The 13,753-nt window shown below is 48.4% G+C and overlaps 1 protein-coding gene across 2 annotated transcripts in view; it reads left to right on the top strand.

Annotated features, from left to right (window-relative positions):
- Positions 1-12,793, top strand: part of TRAPPC10 (trafficking protein particle complex 10) — an 82,653-nt gene extending 69,860 nt beyond the window's left edge. The window contains exons 20-23 of one of the 2 annotated variants that reach the window (XR_005215970.1): positions 461-631; positions 6,003-6,180; positions 6,453-7,635; positions 9,142-9,271. Coding sequence is in view for 1 of the 2 variants with exons in the window: in XM_037830763.1 (XP_037686691.1) it covers positions 461-631; positions 6,003-6,180; positions 9,142-9,336; positions 9,606-9,856 (795 nt within the window). In the remaining variant the exon portion in view is untranslated. Of the gene's footprint in view, positions 1-460; positions 632-6,002; positions 6,181-6,452; positions 7,636-9,141; positions 9,337-9,605 lie in introns of those variants that run through there. The other variant, XM_037830763.1, reaches the window with a different exon arrangement.
- Positions 12,794-13,753: the final 960 nt, after the last annotated feature.

Genomic DNA, 13,753 nt, shown 5'->3' with positions numbered 1-13,753 from the left:
GCGTGTGACGGTGTGACGGCTCACGCTCAGGTATCCCGTGAGGCAGGGCCGCGTGTGACGGCTCACGCTCGGGTATCCCGTGAGGCAGGGCCGCGTGTGACGGTGTGACGGCTCACGCTCGGGTATCCCGTGAGGCAGGGCCGCGTGTGACAGCTCACGCTCGGGTATCCTGTGAGGCAGGGCCGCGTGTGACGGTGTGACGGCTCACGCTCGGGTATCCCGTGAGGCAGGGCCGCGTGTGACAGCTCACGCTCGGGTATCCTGTGAGGCAGGGCCGCGTGTGACGGTGTGACGGCTCACGCTCGGGTAGCCCATGAGGCAGGGCCGCGTGTGACGGTGTGACGGCTCACGCTCGGGTAGCCCGTGAGGTGGGGCCTGTGACCATTTAGAACTCATGCATCTCCTTTGCCCTGCGGGGTTTGTGGTGCTGCGCACCCAGTGACCACTGACTCTCTTTCAGCACATTCGCAGCAAGCAGCCCGTGTTCTTCGTCTGGGAGCTGAAGTGGACTCGAGAGCCGCCCCCTGCACTGCACTGCCGGTTCTCCATTGGATTTTCCCCAGTTTCTGAAGAGCAGCTGTTGATCTCCTTAAAACCATATACCTACGAGTTTCAAGTAGAAAATTTTTTTGTATGTATTGTGTTATTTTATTTGGGGAGGTGGGGATTGTAAAAGGGGCAAAATAAAAGGTGGCATCATATTCTTTATAATCCGAACAGCAAGGAGACAGAATCTTTCAATACAGCCTAACAGATCGAGGAAAAGCATTGCACATGCAGTAGTTAAGTCACTGGCTGGCTTTACTTTGGAACCCGGGTCCTTTTCATGTGCCAGATCTGATATGTGTGCTCTCAGTGGTGCCTGGAAGGTTGGTTTTAATATATGGAGCCCAGAAAACTCTTTTTCCCTTCTTCCTTTTGTATTCTGTACCTTTAGTAACTTCCTGAAATGTTTCTCAGAGTTGTTTTCGTCTAGATCATGAGTTTCTATTCAGTGCCTTACTTTATTAGGCACGTCTCTATTTACTCAAAAGAAAAAGTATTATAGAAACGTGCTTGTTCAATATCGTGAACATTTTTTAATAATCTTCCTATTTTTTGGTAGAAGGCACTTTAAATATGGAGCTAAAAATAGCATTCAGCTAGGGGAGTAGATACAGGGGTGGTGTTCCTTTAGTGAGGTTATTGGATTTATTGTTAGGCAAATCTACACATACCACCAATTTTGTGATGCTTCCTTTTCTTCTCTTTACAAGCTGTCAGACAACATTTTATGTGAAAAGGTGTTATTGTTTATAGCTCTTGATAGCAGCATTTTCTTTTCTACCTCCTTCCAACCAAACATAATGCTCTTTGTTTTGAACCTTGTAACACTCCTTATTAACCTTAGAGAGTTAAATATAATCACTAGCATAATTTATCTTTTTGTAATACAGAAATTCCTTTTTGATGTGTTAGCAGCTAAACATTAAACCGTTAGTGTGGTGAAGAGTCCGCATAAATTTAATTTGGTTTGCTTACTGCAGATGAGGATGAAGTGCTTAGCAGATTTCACTGCCACTTTGGTCATTCCAAAAGAAACCTTGTACCTGTTGACAGTTACTTCCCATACCCCTCTGTTCTAGTTTGCTAATGCTGCCGGAATGCAAAACACCAGAAATGGATTGGCTTTTATAAAGGGGGGTTTATTTGGTTACAAAGTTACAGTCTTGAGGCCATAAAGTGTCCAAGGTAAGTCATCAGCAATCAGGTACTTCACTGGAGGATGGCCAGTTGTGTCCGGAAAACCTGTTAGCTGGGAAGGCACGTGGCTGGCATCTGCTCCAAAGTTCTGGGTTCGAAATGACTTTCTCCCAGGACGTTCCTCTCTAGGCTGCAGTTCCTCAAAAATGTCACTCTCAGTTGCTCTTGGGGTGTTTGTCCTCTCTTAGCTTCTCTGGAGCAAGAATCTGCTTTCAGTAGCCGTCTTCAACTGTCTCTCATCTGCAGCTACTCTCTCAGTTTCTGTGCAGTCTTCAAAGTGTCCCTCTTGGCCATAGCTCCTCTTCAAAATGTCACTCTCAGCTGCAATGAGTTCCTTCTGTTTGTCAGCTCATTTATATGGCTCCAGTGATTTAATTTAGACCCACCCTGAATGGGTGGTACAACACCTCCATAAAAGTTATTTGATCAGAGTCATCACCCACAGTTGGGTGGGGCGCATCTCCAGGGAAACACACAAAGAATTACAATCTAATCAACACTGATAACATCTGCCCCCACAAGATTACATCAAAGATAATGGCGTTTTGGGGGCATAATACATTCAAACAGGCACACCCCCTTTCTTCAACCCTTGGCAACCACTAATTTATAGATAAGTCTGTTTTTTAATAGATTTGCCTTCTCTGGGCATTTCATACAAATGGGGTTATACAGTATGAGCATCTGATACTTTGAAGGCTGCTCCGCATTGTGGCCTGTGTCAGTGCCTCATTCCTTTTTCTGGCTGAATGGTGACGCACTGTCTGTAGGTGCCCTGCTGTCTGTCCAGGGCTCCGTCGATGGATGGCTGGTTGTTTGCCCTTGGCCTGGAACACCACTGCTGGGAGCATTTGTGGACACGTCTTTATGTGGACGCGCTCTCGTTTCTCTCGGGTGGACACCCTGGGGTGGAGTTGCTAGGTCACATGGTGACTCTATGTTGGACGTTTTGAGGAGCTGCTGCACTCTTTTCCTAAGTGGGTGCCCCAGTTTTCATCCCCGCCAGCACTGGGAGAGGGTTTTTGCTGCCCTGCATCCACGCCAACACTTAACTGCCTGTCTTTTTGGGTGTAGCCACCTGACTCGGTTTGTTGGTTGACTCGAACAGCAGGAAGTTATTGTGCTGGAAGCCCCGCATCAAGGTCCCTCAGGCCTCTTGCCCTGGAGTTGCTAGCGTTTTGGGGCCGGCTGGCCGGCTGCCATCGTTGGGCCCTTGGCTTGAATCTCTGTCTCTGCGTCACGGCAGACTGCTTGTTTCTGCTTCTGCTGATTTCTGGCTTTTCCTGCCTGACTCCACCGGCAGCCCCCTGCCCAGAAGAATGTGGGTCCTGTGGGTTGAGGCCCGGCCTGCTGCCAGTCAGCCTCTCTAGGGGGGCCCCTCGGAAGTCCTCTCCATTCAGCCCACCCCGGCTCATCAGACCTGCGCCCTCAGGAATGCGGGTGAGGACTCGAGCCCATCTTTGGGGGGAGGATTCAGCCCTGCACACACTCTTGGTGTGGGTGCTTTGGCACCACATGTGCTGCGACGTGCATCTGCCTGATGCCTGGTGGGGTGGAGCATCTTCCCGTGGGCTGCATTGGCCATTTGCATGTCGCCTTTGCAGAAACGTCTCGTGGGGTAATTTGCCCGCTTTTTAAGTGGATTATTTGTCTTTATAGTCTTGAGTTGTGAGTGTTCTTTATATGATCTGGATACAAGTCTCTTATCAGAGATAGGATTCACAAATACTTTCTCCCAGTCTTTGGGCTGTCTTTTCACTTTCTTACTGGTGTCCTTTGAAGCACAGAATTTTGTATTTTGATGAAGTTCTATTTATTGGTCTCTTCTACTGCTCGTGCTTTTGGTGTCAGATCTTAGAAATCATTACGTAACACAAGGTAAAAAAAATTTATTCTTGTGTTTCCTTCTACAAGTTGGATGGTTTCGGCTCTGACATTTGGATCCATGATCTACTTTGAGGTAGTTTTTGTGTGTGTGGTGAGCTGTGGGGGTCCACCTTCATTCCTTTGTGTATGACTGACCAGTTGTCCCAGCACCATTTGTTGAAAAGACGATTATTCCCCACTGCCAGTGGTCTCAGCACGTTTGTTGAAAATCATCTGGCCATGGATGTGAGAGTGTGATCCCGCAGATGACACTCATTTCCAGAACTGTGCCTGCAGCCTCAGCAGCTGCTGTCAGGAGAGGGGCCCCTCCCTCCTGCCCTGGTCCAGTTCCTCTCTGTGAGCGCCCTGCGGCTCCAGAAAGCAGCGCTAGCAGAGCCACGTGTAGGAGCAAGTGGAATCTACCACTCTCCTCCAACTTTCTTGCCAAGACCTAGGTGAAACGCCCCCTTCCTGTGCTGGCTCAGAAACATTTCAGACTGAGGGGCTCCGACTGCAGGCTGCTTGAGAAGGGCAGTTTTCCACCAGCCCCTCTGTCACTGATGGTTTCCAGGACCCCCTCAGACCAGGTGGATTGCCTGCCAGCGCTCAGTGGTTGCAGGCTACGCGCTGGCACACACACACGCACGCGCGCGCACACGCACACACGCACACATGTGGCCTCTGCCCACCTCCCGGAGAAGTTTGTCTCACACACACACACACACACACACACACACACACACACACACACCATGTGGCCTCTGCCCACCTCCCGGAGAAGTTTGTCACACACACACACACACACACACACACACACACACACACACACACACCATGTGGCCTCTGCCCACCTCCCGGAGAAGTTTGACACACACACACACACACCATGTGGCCTCTGCCCACCTCCCGGAGAAGTTTGTCACACACACACACACACACACACACACACACACACACACACCATGTGGCCTCTGCCCACCTCCCGGAGAAGTTTGTCACACACACACACACACACACCATGTGGCCTCTGCCCACCTCCCGGAGAAGTTTGTCCTATTGCCACACAGACATTCTGGGCGTTTGGTGTGAAAACCACCAAGAAAGCCCAAGCACTGTCATTACCTCCCAGCAAATTCTTACCTCAGTATCAGGCTTTAGTTGGACACTTCTCTAAATCCTGAAAGCTTTTTCCTTTGAATGTATCCCAATACCAACAGAACATTTTTCTTAATCGAGTTACTCTGCTGTTACTTGATACACCCTCAGTGAAAGAGCGCCTGACTGCAGGAAGTGGCGTGGCCTGCGTGCGGCGCGTGGGCCGGGTGTTGCCTGGGCGGCAGAGACAGGCGTGCTGCTCTGCTGGGGCTGCTGGCGTGGAGCGTGCGCCGACTGACTGTTGGGTGATCAGAGTGACTGGGAATTTTTCTAGTTGTGATTATGGCATTATGTTTCTGTAAAAGAAAATGTCCATTTTTTTAGACACTGTTTTAGTTGGCTGCTAAAACAAATGCCATGCAGTGCAGTGGCTGAAACAGGAATTTATTGGCACTTGGTTTGGGGGCCAGGAGAAGTCCAAAATCAAGGTATCAAGGTGACATCGGGGCAATGCTTTCTCCCAGAAAACTGGTGTTTTGAGATTGGCTGCCAGCAATCCTTGGTTTCTGGCTTTTCTGTCACATGGCAATCACTGCACATAGCAGCGTCTCCTGGCTTCTTTGGGTTTTGTTAGCTTCCAGCTCTTTCCGTGCCTTTTTCTGTGTCTGAATTTCACTCTGCTTATGAAGTCCTCCAGTAGTAGAATTAAGACCAATCCTGATTGAGCCAGGCCGCACCTTAACCGAAGGTACCTCGTCACGAGGCCGTTCACGGTAGGTTCACGGCCACGGGAGTGGACAGGAGATGAGGAACCCGTTTAGGGGCACGTGGCTCGAAGCCACCAGAGACACGCGTTCTGAAGAAGAGAAGGGTGACCTGACAGGTTGTCTAGGATTTACTTTAAAGTCCCCCGGGCAAATAAAGAAATACTTGGGAGTTGGGGGGAGAGAGGCAGCAGAAGGAAGGAGGGAGAAGCCAGCGCAGCGTGCTGTGGGCATTGCTGAGTGGGACGATGGGCATGGGCACAGTTGAGAGACTGTTCTCCCTTCTGTTGCGCGTGCTGGGTAACGTTTGCAGTTTTAAGAGAGGTGTCAAGGCTTTGGGTTAGGACTTCAGGTCCTGAGAGCATCTTGCCCTTAGCGGGGATGGTTAGAGGAACTGATCCCAGCTGCTTCCTGGCTGAAGTGTGGTGGGAGAGTCCAAGCAGCCGGACAGCTTTGCTCATGTCTCTTTCAAACCCATGGACAGCCCACCTCCACCTTCAACACATTTGTCCTTTGCTCTCCCTTCCTGCCCAGACGTTATACGTCATAAAAGCTGAGATATCCCCCCCTGTGGGCATGGAGCACTGTAAGATGGGCGCGCTCTGCTCCTTGGAGGTATCCATCACCCGGCTCGCAGGCCTCCTGGAGGTGGACAAGGACGAAGCCCTGACGGAGTCGGAGGACTACTTCACGACAAAGCTCATGTATGAAGGTGGGTCTAGAGACTTGTTTTCTTAACTTCTGTAGTGATCCAGTGCTTTACTGATGGCGTCTGACTTTCACCAAGTATAATGCCCTTTGGCCAAAGAGAGAATGTTCTAGAATCAAAAGATCCTCCTCGCTAGTTTCCGTATATCCTGTGGTCTTAGGTTCACAGGATGTGATTCATTCATCTAACAAGTATTTACCACACAGTTGCTGGGCTCAGCGCTGAGAGTGAAGTGGCGTTTAGAGGCGCCCTTTCCCCTCTCTTCTGTGACTCAGGATCTTTCTGTTAGCTGTGGACGAAGCCCAGACTCCTTGCGGAGCAGTCCCCTGCGGCCTGCATGCATGGGCCCCTCCTCCTTCCTGGGGTGTCTGAGATGTCTCCCTGCAGCCCTCCTGCCCTTGAGCCTCCGCTTCATCAGCACAGCGGTTCTCGAAGTGTGAGCCATCACGTGATAATGGTCGTGAAAAATAGCTCTTCAGGATAAAAGAAGAGTGAGAAGAACTTCATGGTTTTGTAGTTTGCAACTGTCTCCAGCGTCTGGCCTTGCATCTCCTCCTGTGTTCAGTCCACAGCAATGCAGCGTCGGGTTGAGTGTGCAGAGCCACTCCAGCCTCACACGGATTTGCTGGAAAAGGGAGGCATATTTTAGCAGCTTCTTCAGATCTTTGTGGATATTATTCTTTGATATCGCACCAGAACGTGACCGAAGGTAGTTTTTTAAAGGCCGGTTACGATGCGGAGTCTGAAATCCTGCCTGTGAACTTCCTGTGCCCTGTCACATGAAGCACATCGATGGCCTGTCTGGCACGTGGGTGGATCTTCTATCCAGACGTCATTCTGTAGCACCATGTGCTGGTCATTTGGAAACGTAGTGTCCTGAGATCTGCATGTCCCCAGATGCTGACGCCTCCCTCGCTCCGTGTCCAGCCTCGCTCTTGTTGACTCGCTGCCGACCTCATCGGGGAAGCCTCTGAGCATTGGGGCTCTGTCAGGCTCACGGTGGCAAGCGCCAGGTTTCCCAGAATTTCTCAGTTTTGCTTACTCTCAAGTTGTATCATTGGCAACAAAGACTGCTGGTGGTTTTCTTCCAAGTGGCGGGTTGACTTCGCTCGTTGTTGAGAATGTGTCTGCCAAGTACCTGAGACTGAATAACCATAGTCTGTGTGTCTTTTGTTCGCTCACGTAAAAGTGTTGTTCCGTTTAACAGCGGCAAGTCCACCACCAAGACCCGAGTCGCCCGGCGCCTCTGCTCAGACACCCCCTCCTGCCCTCTGAGCAGGGGCTTCGCGCACACTTCCCTTTCCTCACACAGAAGGGTAAAGAGACGTTCTCGAAGCTGAGAACAGCCCGAATACCCTTCACCAGCAAGTGGGTAAGCAGATTTCTGGCTCTCACCGTGGACTCCTGCCTCCCAGCCTGCAGTGAAAAGGAATGCACGTGGTCCACACAGCAACCCAGGTGGGCCTCACGGGCAAAAAACACCAAGCTCGGAAGGTTCCACTTTGTGGGATTCTATTTCTGTGTCATGTTCTGAAAGCGACCGAACTGCCGAGTGGTGAAGGCTCAGGAAAGAGGTGGGCGGGGGAGACCGTAGAGGGACAGGGATAGCACAGGGCCTCCTCAGGGGGTGGCTGATCTGTATCCTGACTGTGGTGGTGGTTACACAAACCTCCACGTGGGACAAATGCTCTAGAATTACACGAAGACACACCCAAAAAACGAGTGCACAGCCCTCTGGGAGCTGACTGAGGCCTGCTGTCCTGCCTGGGGGGTGCTGGGTGCCCAGGACCTTTCTGCACCATTGCTGCACCCCCTTGTGAGTCTTTTGGAATTTCAGCATGAAAACTGGAGGGGGGGGGAAGATGGATACTTGAGAGTTGAATTTACTACAGTTGATGGTGGTTTTACCTGCTTCGTATGGACATTCTTAAGTGGAGCTGGCAGTTTTTTGTTTTTTTTTTTTTACTGTGCATTTGTTGTGGCAAAGAACACGGTGACTCAGCATGCTTTGGTGCCCCTGTCACTTTACCCCCAGGGCCAGTGTCCGCACCGTGTCGAGAGGATGACAGTGGCTTTGGCCTGGTGGGTTCCGAGGGCTGCACTTTGAGAACAGCTGCTCTCATTGCAACATGCTCCTCCGAGATGCTGCCTTAGGTGCTGCATGCCCTTTGGCACCAGGCCCACTGAGGGAGGCCCACCTTCCCTGACCTTTCCTGGCCAACCAGTAGCCTCTAGCCACACCCTGCCCAGGCTGCTCCATCGCCCGTGGCCAGGATGCCAGGAGCTGTTGCCCCAAGGCTGGTGCCTGGTGAATGCTCACCTCGGTGTTTCGGCATCATGGGGTCCATGTCGTGGTGCCTGTCACCTGGTGAGGAGCCTCTGGACCAGCAGCAGCTCTGAATGCCTGACACACGTCTTCTCTTTTAAGCCTCAGAAAACAGCCCCGTCAGTCCGTGGGCTTCTCCCCACTTTGCAGAGAGGCCTCTGGGCTGGGAGGCCCTGGGGGGCTGGACAGGAGGTGGGGTGGTGTTCCGACACGTTTACCTCACCAGGCAGAGCTGGGCACTGTGCTGCCCCCGTCTTTAATTTAATGGCCAGAGTGGCCATACTTTTGAAATATCATACACACAGATTTTTCTGAGAGTTCAAATCAAAATTAAACCATTGTTTATGTTTTAACATTAGTGGAAAAAAGTGGTTTTCTCTATACATCTGCCATGATCCAGTCTAAACCAGAACTAACTGAACACTGGACTGAAAGAAATACTTATCTTAGTTGTTAAACCTTGTGTGTTTTATTTTAAGGTGCAGACACAAGGCATCGCAATATAGTAAAGATGTATCCTCCAGTTCCGGATGCTGCACCATTGGGTGTGAGAGGACGGGGTGATTGCAGCCTTCTGTGTGGGGGTGAGTCCAGACGGCCTTCCTGAGTGAACGCGGTGCTTCTCTTCTTTGTTGCAGTCGTGGACAACAGTAGCAACTGGGCCGTGTGTGGGAAGAGCTCCGGTGTCATCGCGGTGCCGGTGGCCGCACAGGCCACGCACAGGGTCCACATGGAAGTGATGCCGCTCTTCGCGGGGTACCTCCCCTTCCCCGACGTCAGGCTGTTCAAGTACCTCCCCCACCACTCCGTGCACTCCCTGCAGCTGGACGCTGGTAAGCACGCCTCAGAGAAAAGCTTTACCTAAGTGTTTGTGTGAGTGATCGCTTTGGGGGCAGAAATGATAACCTAAAACTGAAAGGGGAGGTTTGAGCGTTAGCAGCCAGGAGAATCTAATACCAAAAATCTAGCGTGGGATCCGAGTCCAGCTCCAGAGGCCAGTTCTCTCTGCTGCACTGAAGGGGGGCTCTGGAGGGCTCTGCTGCTCTGGGTGACGCCAGTTTCCCAGGGCAGTGGCCAGGGTCTGACAGCAGTGTGTTTGCAGACAGCTGGATAGAAAATGACAGCCTGTCGGTGGACAAGCACGTGGATGAGCACGTGGATGAGCCTCTGGGCTGTGGCAGCGTGAAGAGCAGGGGCAGCGCACACCCCTCGAGCGGTGCAGAGCCCAAGGGCCTGCCCATGCCCCGGCTGCAGGCCTTCCCCGCTGGCCAGGTCTTCAACTCCAGCACTGGCTTGCAGATTCTCGTCATCCCCAGCAAGGACGACCACGTGCTGGAAGTCAGCGTCACGTGACAGCGCCGCATGCTCAGCTGCAGCTGTCGCAGACTGGACCTGAATGAGTGCACTTTAAAGGACCTTCCCTCGGCTCTCCTCCATAGTCACCCTCCAGCTCTGACCCGGCCGGCCTCGGAAGCATCGCGGAAATTCTGTGGACAGTGTCGCTGCTCTTGCTGGGCTCTGCTGTTATTTTCCTGTTGTGTAGTAGAATTCTTGTCATTTTGTCATTCCCTGTCCCTGCAGTGCTGTTCTACACTATTTCCCTGAAGCCCCAACTCAAATTAGTCACTTGCTGCCCGTAAAAGATACTTCAAACTGGCCTCTCTGAGTTGAGTGGCCTCATGGCCTGCTGGCTCTGTCACAGAGGTCTGTTTGTCCTTCAGGTGGACACACAGCAGCCCTGAGGTCCAGGAATGATGGGCAGAGCCTTCTGGCCAAAAGGCTCTTAAGGAGTAAAACCCAGTCCTTGCCCCCACACCATCTGGTTGTTTTTCTAGAATAACCCCTCTTACAGCAGGTGGGTGGGAGCAGGGCTGGGCTGGGCAGGAACATCACCCCTGCTGGGCCTTGGGGCAGCAGAATTGGGAGCCTTGCGGTCCAGTTGCTGCCCCGCTGGGGCTTTGGGGCCACCTTTAGGGTACCTTAAATTAAAGGCCAGGCTGGGGCATCAGAAGCAGCTGGGCTTTGAAATAGTTGAGGAGTGAGTGTTTCTGAGACCGTTTTTCCCCCATGATGTTGATTGAGTAGCATATGCACTTGGAACTAAATATATATTTATTTTAATTATCATTATATGTGTGGGGGTTAATAGACTGTGTTTTTCTCTCACCTTTAGACTAAAAGCCTTTACATGTAATTGTAAGTGTATAATCATTATTTTTCCTATGCACCTTAAGATGTTTCATTTCAAGTGAGATTGGAGGGTCCTCTTGGTGTCTTCTGGTCTGGTTAGAGGGAAAGCCCAGGGTCCTGGGATCGTGACCTCTGCTGGCCCTATGGATTGCAGTCATCCCATCCCAACTGATTAATTTGCTTTGGGTTGTAAATTTAATTGTACATATGGTTGATTTATTATTTTTAAAAGTACAAACTAACTGATGTAATGTTTATGTATAAGTTGTACCAAAAATCAAGGACAAAATAAATGTGTTTGTTTTTATTGGTGGTGAAAGTCACAGCTTGTAAATAGTATTGGATGTTTTAAACCTTTTCCAGCTCTCCAAAGCGATGTATTTTTGTACATATGAAATATAGTACTCTTAAATTCACTGGCAAAGTTTGGTTGGAATCAAACCTCATAGAATTAAGCTGACAGCCAGCGGGCCCCTCAGCCTTGAGCCTTACAAAAAGCAAAGCAGCCTACCGTGGCCGCAGTGGGCCCTTAGGGTGAAGGCACACAGCTCAAAATAAGTAGCTAACAGACAGTCCATTTTCAGTATTCTGTATGTTGTCTTGTAACTCCTTCAACAAATAAAGGTGGTGTGATTTTTTTCCCCATGACTTGTTCCTTCGTATAGATTGGAGGAGTATGTAAAGCAGAGAAATATCTGTGTTGCTAAGAAACTTACCTTCCTTATTTGCAGTTTAAGACTAACACATACATGGTCAACTTGTTAGGCAAATTAGACTTTCAGCATCTTGTAATAGTTTGGAATTTCTAAAATAAGTTTTTTTATTATAAAAATTGGCTGTGGCCCTACAACTCTGCCAAGTGCTGCTGAGATGTGGGGAAAAGCCTCAGCGCCAGGAGGGCACCCCTGCCTCAGCACCCCCCCCCCCCCGCCCTGTCCAGGCCTCCCTCCTCCTCCGTCCATCCCGTGGCCTTCTGTGCAGGTTTCATATCTGGGTCTACTCCCAGGATGAGATTCTCCGACATACATGTTGAGGAAGGAAATGAAGGGGAAATCCTAAATGTTTTTGGTTTCTCATTGTCTAGAAGTGAATGAAATCTGATTTACGACAGGCTGGTTTTGTTGTTGTTTACACAAGAGAAGAATGTCACCCAAAACTTTTAAGTCACTTTTTTTTTCCTTAATATCATAAGAGTAACTAAAAGGCTGTAATTGAGTTTTTGTTGTGTTTTAAAGTCAGGTTTATGTGTCTGAGGCCAGCTGGTTTTGTTGATGAAGACTTAGCTGCTGTTAAATGATTGTGAAGCCAGATTTAGAGGTGTATCTAAAACGCCAAGAATAAGCAGCCGTTTTCCAAATATCTGTGGAACATGTAAATACTAGCAGTTGGAAAGAAAACAAGTCATAATTTTTGTGAATTTCATGGGTTTCATGAATTCATGTATTTCATGAATTGCCTATGATTGGAAAAATTATAACTCTTCTACTTCTAATGTGGAAATTGCTGTATTTAATCTGTAAAGGGTTTCTACCTGCAGTTCAGTCAGCAGAGCCCAGAGTGGGTCAGATTCCTGCTTTAATGTCTTAGTTATAAGGATACACATCCCATAAAGAGTTGGTAGAGAAAATGCATACAGGCTTTGCTTCCATTTTTCTCTAGTGTTTAGGATGGAATTAAAGTAAAATTAAAGAAACACTCCAGGTGTGTGTAAAAAATGCAAAACAATACTTCTTTTTATAAGAGAACAAGTTGTGCTGATTAAAATGTTTTACCTTAGACTGTGATTTCTTAAAATAAATCCTACATGATTTTTAAATTTCACTTCTTATGAAAATACCCCTTTCTCTAAATCGAGCCATTATACACATCAGGCTATAAGACCTGAAAGCATCATTGGTATGAATTGCTGGGATTCTGTGACTGGAAAAGGTGGCAAGTTGGTGACTTTGACACTGCAGGTATAATTTCTGTTTTCATGGTTATACTATGAAAATCACTTTTCACATTATTCTGTAATATATTGTTAAGACTATAAAACCATTGTATGAAGACTATTTAAAATGTAAGCATTATAATTCTGAAAATACACATTTTAAGAAGCTGCTGCTTTTTTGAACTTTTATTGTGGTGGTTGAATATCCCAGGGTATAAAGTTAAAGGATTTTCTTGTTTTCTTTCCATAATCTTCCTTGATCCTCTCACACCTAAATTATTTGCTTTGGGGGAGTATTAGGGATTTTTTTTCATAAATCACAAGAACTAAGACATTTGCATTTTTAAAGCTTTCCAGTCTTTTGTGGACAATATATTTGCCAGTTTACATTTCAAGGCAGAACTGTGGCCTTGGGGCATGACATCCTCTTGATTTTTTGGTAGCATCACCAATACAGTTTTTTCCAAAAACTGGTTTTCAACGTAGTGTGTTAAGAGTTCTTATTCTAATTTTGGCTCCCTGTTCATTATAATTAGGAACTATTAAACAAGCACTGGTCTGGAGGAAGTGCCAGTGTCTCGGGTTTGTTTCTTTACACCTCGAACCTCTGATCTCTATTAGAAAAGGCCTGAGCCTTACCTGTTCTTGATTCAGTTAGTTTGGGCTTCATCGAGTAACCTTCCACTCAATTTAAAGAGAAAGAGACAGATGATAGTTTAAAAGTAAAGAGCACTCAAGGCAAGAATTCAACTTTAACACAATTTTACTAAAAGGAGCACTTTAGTAAAAGGAACAAGCTTAAAATGTAAAAATTAATTGATGCATTAGCAAGCCTGGGAGCCCCCACTCCTCCAGACGCAGCTGGACATGGGATCAGAGAGCTTCCCCTTCTCTCAGTTACTGAAAATTTATGGCATCTTGATTTACAGTACCTTTAAATCATATTCTATTTATACATTGAATGATGTTCCATGAACATGAATGACTCACGAAGCGAAGCGTCTTGATCCACGAATGTTGCAAGATCAGAGGAGGGGGTCCACAGTGTTATCTAAGACTCAGTCTTGAATATCTGCAAAACTCGACTGATAGTGTTTTTACTAATTAAGCTATGACTTCTGTAAGAG

Source organism: Choloepus didactylus, chromosome 1 (genome assembly GCF_015220235.1).
Source record: "Choloepus didactylus isolate mChoDid1 chromosome 1, mChoDid1.pri, whole genome shotgun sequence".
In the NCBI taxonomy this organism is placed as follows: Eukaryota; Metazoa; Chordata; class Mammalia; order Pilosa; family Megalonychidae; genus Choloepus; species Choloepus didactylus.
This window is presented reverse-complemented; position numbering and strand designations above follow the sequence as displayed.